Genomic DNA, 7,351 nt, shown 5'->3' on the forward strand with positions numbered 1-7,351 from the left:
TATAGATAGATGATAGATAGATAGATAGATAGATAGATATAGATAGATAGATAGATGTATACTTACATTTACAACACATAATATATACATATATGGATTGTTTATGTGTGCGCATATGAGAGTATATGTACATATATAGGTACACACACACACCTGAATGCGTGCATGCATACATACATGCTATATTCCTAGTTCTTTCTCCAGAGGCACAGAGAATCTTTATACTTCCTTTACAGTTAATGCATTTGTTTTCATAATAGTCAAAATGACTTTATGCTCAAAGACATTCTTAAATCAATATTGCTGTTACTTCATACAATATTCTCTTGGTTTTGCTCATTTTACTCTTCAACATTTTATGCAAATATTTCCATTTTTTCTAAAATCATCAAGCTCATCACTTGTCTAGCAGAGTAATATTCCATCACAATCATATACCAGAACTTGTTCAGCCATTCCCCAAATGACAGGCGTTCCCAAAATTTCCAATTTCTTGCCACCACAAAGAAACCGCTATAAACATTTTAGACATGTGGGTCCTTTTTCTTTTCTTTAGTCATCTTCAGAAAAAGATCTAGCAGTGGTATTTCTGGGTGAAAGTATATAGGCAGTTTAATAATTCTTTGGGCATAATTTCAGATAGCTCTCTAATATGGATGTGTCTGTTCACAATTCCACCAACTATGAAATAAAGTCCCAACTTTTCCATATCCCCTCCAATATTTTTCACTTTCCTCTTTAATTATTTAGCTAATATTTTAGGTGTCAAATGGCATTTCAAAGTCGGTTTAGTTTGCATTTCTCCATTCAATAGTTATTGAGAACATTTTTCATATACATGGAAATCATTTTTTTTTCTTTTTTGGAAAACTGCCAGTTCAAATCTATTGGCGATTAATCGTTTGTATTTACTAATGATTTTACTTGGAAGAAACAAGAGTGAATTGATAAGAGTGCTGAATTTAGAGTCAGAAGTCATAAATTTGAATCTTGGCTTTTTCAATTACTACCTACATAACCTTGGGAAAATCACTTAAAATTTCTTTCTGCTCAGTGTCCTTACCTGCAAAATAAGAAATTCCAATCAGAAATTTGCCTGTCCGGTCTAGATATGTGAGGTTTTCTTTCTCCTTTCAGTAAAAAGTGAACTTGTGAACATAAACTACTAATATTATCCCATTTCTTTTTTGGATGAAAAAAACCCAACGATTTTCTCAAAAGGATTGATAGTTTCTTGAAATGTAACTAAAGAGGTTGACTTGAATTCTTGGAGAGAATATATGAAACGTATTGTTACTGAACGATTTGTGATCATTCCCAAGACATCAATCAACAGAAAACAACGAATTTGAGTAGGAATAATTCACATGTGACTAATCTTATTTCCTTTTTTGATATGGTCACTACAGTGATAGATGAACAGAAGGAAAATGATGATATATTCCAAGTTAATCTATCTGTGAATAGATGTCATACATATGTGCATATATCTATACACACGTGTGTATATATGCTAATTACACTTGCTTCACAGACATATATGTGTGTATATATACATATATACATATATGCACACATGCATGCACTTGTACATATATACCTATATATATTGAAATTTTTGCTGAATTACAGAAGACGTAATATCAATATAAGGATTGTGATACTCACATTGTGCTTTGACCTTATCAGAGCATATCTGGAGTATTCTGCCCAGTTCAATGTGCTACGTTTTAGAAAGGATATTTACAAGCAGTAAGACTTCCATAGACTGACAATGAGGAAGGTGAGTACACTACATATTATATTCTATTTTATGGTTTAAATGAGTGGAAATGCGTTTTATTAAAATAAAATATTTATGGAAAACATGGTCACATCTTGAAGTATTTGAAGAATGGTCATATGGAAGGGAGATTCCTGACTCCTAATTTACTCCACAGATCAGAAGTGTAAACAACTATTACAAGCTATGAAGATATTTATTTAGTTCTGATGAAAGGGAAAATTTCTTATCAATTAAAACTGTGAAATATTGTAACAAGAGGAAAAAACGACTGAATCTAGAAGGACAATAGGAGATAAGCAGGCAGAATGCCAGTTTTCAGCAAGTATTAATTAAATGATATGTACATAGAAATTTATTTTTTCATAAGCAAGCTCAAGACATGTTTAGAGTGGATCACAATAGATTGTGGGAAATGTATGTTCTTTGTAATATTCCACGCATTATTTAAAGGATACAAGTAACACTAAAATACTTGAGAACAGACAATGACACAGTAGGACACAGGATCCCCTGGTCTGTTTTTCTAATTCTACTTTCCTCTATTTAAGTAATGATTAGTTCTCATCTATTTCCTTCCCATTTTCATTAAAGACATAGAAATGAAAAACAATGTGACTGAATTCATTCTCCTTGGGCTGACACAAGACCCAGTGAAACAGAAGATAGTATTTGCCATCTTCTTGGTTTTTTATACTGCAACTGTGTTTGGAAATCTGCTCATCATTTTGACCATCAAAACGAGTCCCACACTTGGGACTCCCATGTATTTCTTCCTGACCTACTTGTCTTTTGCAGACTCCTGTTTCTCTAGTACTACAGCTCCCAAACTGATTGTAGACAACCTCTCTAAAAAGCAGACTATCTCCTTTGATGAGTGCATGACCCAACTCTTTGGAATGCATTCCTTTGGATGCATGGAAATCTTGGCCCTTATCCTGATGGCCTATGACCGCTGTGTGGCCATCTGTAAGCCTCTGCACTATACAGTCATCATGAACCAGAAGATGTGTGGGATTTTAGTCATATTGGCCTGGGTGGGGTCTTTTCTACGTTCTGTCACTCAGACTTTCCTTGCCTTCAGTTTACCATTCTGTGGTCCCAATGTGATTGATCACTATTTTTGTGATGTGCAGCCTTTGCTGAGATTGGCCTGCACTGATACATATGTCATAAACTTATTGGTTATTTCTAATAGTGGGATAATATGCATGAGGAGCTTTGCAATTCTAATATCTTCCTATGTTTTTATCCTTTATTCACTAAGAAATCATAGTGTAGAAGGGAAGTGTAAAGCCTTGTCCACCTGTACCTCCCACATAATTGTGGTCATAATATTCTTTGTTCCTTGTATTTTCATATACACTCGACCCCCAATTATCTTCCCTGTGAATAAGTTGGTGTCTGTATTTTATACCATTGGAACACCTTTGTTCAACCCCTTGATCTATACACTGAGGAATGCAGAAGTAAAACATGCTATGGGGAAGCTATGGAGCAGGTGAGTAAGTTCCCATGGCAAATAGCATACATACTCCCATTCCCCACCCCCCAAGTTACTAGCATGTGACTTCACAGCTACCTACTTCACTTTTCTCAAGTGTAAAATGAGAATAATAAAAACATCTATCTCACAGGGTTGTTATGAGGATCAATTTAGATAATATTTGTAAAGTCCTTAGCACGGTGCACAATCACAGTCACCTTCGGCTTCAAAGAAGTTTTGGAACAATGTGAAAAATAAATATTATCTGCTTGCACTTGTCCCTGACCCCTGAAATTATGAACATAATATGAAAACAGTTAAGTAAAGAATGAGGAATGATTCTATCATGTTCAGCCCAAAATAGCAAAAGTAGGACAGTACTATAAATGGTTACAATTTTCAGTTATGGATGGTGCCTGTACACCCCATATTGAAGCAGCTATATGGATATAGCATTTTTTGACTAAGGAGGAAAATTAATGCCCTTAAAACATTCAAGAAAGAAGGGAGCTTAATGGGCCTATAATTCAAACCTAATGCAGCCCTTTCCCTTTATATGTGAGGAAACTGAGGACCATAATGATTAAGCACTTCATCTTAGTTGATTTAGGTAGTAAGTGACAGAAATATTGGATTTTCATTTTCATAGCAGCCTAGGGCTATTTTCATTATACTATGCTGCTGTTTATTCCAATTTTTCGCTTTCTATTCTTGTCCTGCAACCTTTTTCACTCCTGATGTATTTAGGCAAATCTTCATGACACAAAGGAATGATGTGTTCCTTTTTACTAGGGAAATCTTCTTTTACTTTTTCTTACTATTCTGATTTATATAATATTTTTCTCCAAAATATATATCCTTTTGTTGAAACAGATTAAAAGTCAATCGTTTCCTGTAAAAAAAATACATATTAATAGGATCTCAGGAAGCATGGCTGAAAGTACATCGCCCAACTACACTGGAAGCAGAGAACTACCTTGACAAAGACTTCAAAAGTCGTGTAAATAGCTGAAAAAATGAGCAAAAACCAGAAAAAGAATCAGACTACAGAATCTTAATTTGGTGACAAGGAAGACCAAAGTATACAAACAGAAGACAACAAAGTCCTAACTTCTCCATGGAAACCCCTAAGAGAAATATGAATTGGTCTCAGGCCATGGAAAAGCTCAAAGAGGATTTTGAAAATCAAGTAAGAGAAGCAGAGGAAAAATTGGGAACATAAATGACAGTAATGCAAGAAAATCATGAAAAACGCGTCACCTGCTTGCTAAAGGAGACCCCAAAATGCAGAAGAACATAACACTTTAAAGAATACAATAACCCAAATGACAAAAGAGATTCAAAAAATCAGTGAGGAGAGGAATGCCCTAAGAAACGGAATTGATCAGATGGAAAAGGAGGTCCAAAAGGGCACTGAGGAAAGATGAAATGGAGCAGATCGAGGCTAATGACTTTACACAAAATCAAGAATTATAAAACAAATCTAAAAGAGTGAAAAAATAGCAGACAGTGTGAAATATCTCCTTGGAAAAACAAATGACCTGGAAAATAGATCCAGGACAGATAACTTAAAATTTATGGTAATACCTGAAAGCCATGATCAAAAAAAATCCTAGACATCATCTTTCAAGAAATTATTAAGGAAAACTGCCCTGATACTTTAAAGCAAGCAAGTAAAAGAGATACTGAAAGAATGCATTGGTCGCCTCCTGAAAGAAACCCCAAAAGGAAAACTCCTAGAAATATTGCAGCCAAATTCCACAGCTCCCAGGTCAAGGAGAAAATATTGCAAGCAATCAAAACAAACAATTTGAATATTATGAAAATACAATCAAGATAACAGAAGATCTATCAGCTTTTATATTAAGGGAACACAGGGCTTGGAATATGATATTCCAAATGTCAAATGAGCTACAATTAAAACCAAGAATCCCCTACCCAGCAAAATTCAGTGTAATACTTTAGGGTAAAAATGGTCATTCAATGAAATACAGGACTTTCAAGCATTCTTGTTGAAAGGACCAGAGCTGAATAGAAAATTTGACTTTCAAACACAACAAGAAAAGTATGAAAGGTGAAAAGGAAAGAGAAATCATAACGAACTTACTAAAGTTGAACTGTTTACATTCCTACATCGAAAGATCACATTTGTAACTCTTGAGGTTTTTCTCAGTATTAGGGTATTTGGAGGGAATATATACATATAGACAGATTATATACTTATAAACATACATATAGACAGGAACAGGATGAGTTGAATAGGTAGGGATGATAGCTAAAAGGATAAAACTGAGGAATAAGGGAGGAATATATTGGAAGGAGAAAAGAATAAATAGAAAGAGGCAAATTATCTAATATGAAACAGGCAAGAAAAAGCTTTTTCCATGGAGTTGAAGAGGGAGGAGGTGAGAGGGAAAGAGTGAAAAACAGGCACACTCAATGTGGTATGAAAATCTATCTTACGTTATAGGAAAGTAGGGGAAAATGGGTTAAGTAGGAGGTGGGGGAGTGATAGAAGAAAGGGCAAATGGGTGGAGGGAGTAATTAGAAGTAAATGCTTTTTAAGAGAGATCAGGTCAAAAGAGAGAATAGGATAAATGGGGAGCAGGATTGGATAGAGGGAAATATAATTAGTCTTTTGCAATATGACTGTTATGAAAGTGTTTTGCATAACTACATATGTATGACCTATAGTGAATTACTTGCCTTCTCAGTGGGGATGGTGGGGAAGGTGGAAGCGAGAGTATTTGGAACTCAAAGTTTTAAAAATGAATGTTAAAAATTATTTTTGCTTACAACTGGAAAACAAAACATACAGGCAATGATGTGTAGAAATTTATCTTGCCCTACAAGAAAATAGAAGGTAAAAGGATATAAGAAAGGAGGTGTATGATGGAAGGAAAGGTAGATTGGGGGAAATGGCAGTCAGAATGCACGCTGTATTGGAGTGGGTGGAGGGGAGAGATGGCCAAGAAAATTTGGAACTCAAAATTCTGTGGAAGCGAATGTTGAAAACTAAAAGTAAATAAATTCTTTTAAAAAAAAATAAATTTCCACTATCTCCTGGGAGTACTTGTTAATTAACCACACATTCATGGTTCTCCATACAGAAAATGCAAATGATGTGGCTTAGAGTGGATTGAACAGCTTGAGCTAAACTGAAATACTCAGTTTATTATTGAATATGTCTACAATTAAAAATTATGATGTAAGAAAAGTATTTGGTAAACTTCTCTAGAGCTGAATCCACCTTTACTATATTTAGAATGTTGCACAGAAAAATCCGTTTATCTCTAATACTTGAAAATTTTAAGAAAATATTTTTTCGACAGTAAGAAAATGGGATATTCTAAAGGGAAACAGCGAGCCCTGTACAACTGCTTCTTTTGGTTTCAGTAGTAATGAAATATATTGAGAGAGAGTTAAATACTACACAGCATAAGAAACTTGCAATGTCTACCCTGTTCACCTGTATTCTGCTTTAGCCAAGACTTGGCTCTAGATCAGGTTAGACCACATTGGATTGGGTCATTTCTTCATTAATTGACCTTTAAGTTACAAAGCGTATGGAGCCAATTTCCCCATAAAACATACCTCATTTCCCTGGAGACTATCAGTTTTCTAGTTCTAAAGTTTGATGCAAGAACAATAAATAATTGTTAAGAAAAACAGTATGTTCTAAGACAACCAAAACAGAAAGCCCTGCACCGTCCAGATTTTGGCCAAGTTTCTATTGTAACAGGCTCTGTGTCTACCTTTCTTTTGACCTTTAAAGCCTTATGGGATAAAGAATTCGAATAATGAGTTCCCAAAATATTGGGTGACCAAGATCCAACATCCTCTAAGAATCCCTCATGCCTGGACTAAGTAAAATGATGGTAACATGATGAACTCATGAAAAAAATACATTCTTTCTATAATGCCTTTCCTGCTTTTGCTCCCCGCAACTGCACTGCAATCCCTGTTCACTGTCCATTTGACTATGTCTCATTCTATCCCCACTTTTCCTATCCCTCAGTCTTTTCAAACAAGACCTTTGACTTCACCTAATGATCAAAAATCTTATCACTTCATGTCTTTAT

General features: G+C 34.8%; 1 protein-coding gene across 1 annotated transcript; it reads left to right on the forward strand.

The window, feature by feature from the left end:
• Window positions 1-2,385: 2,385 nt before the first annotated feature.
• LOC140516533 (olfactory receptor 4C11-like) lies at window positions 2,386-3,309 on the forward strand. The gene has a single exon (XM_072627487.1). The coding sequence runs from the start codon at window positions 2,386-2,388 to the stop codon at window positions 3,286-3,288; it is 903 nt and encodes a 300-aa protein (XP_072483588.1). The 3' UTR covers window positions 3,289-3,309.
• Window positions 3,310-7,351: the final 4,042 nt, after the last annotated feature.

This window comes from Notamacropus eugenii, chromosome Y (genome assembly GCF_028372415.1).
Source record: "Notamacropus eugenii isolate mMacEug1 chromosome Y, mMacEug1.pri_v2, whole genome shotgun sequence".
NCBI classification, from domain to species: domain Eukaryota; kingdom Metazoa; phylum Chordata; class Mammalia; order Diprotodontia; family Macropodidae; genus Notamacropus; species Notamacropus eugenii.

Excerpts from the sequence above, each read along its gene's own strand:
- LOC140516533 (XM_072627487.1), top strand. The coding sequence starts at position 2,386 with ATGAAAAACAATGTGACTGAATTCATTCTCCTTGGGCTGACACAAGAC.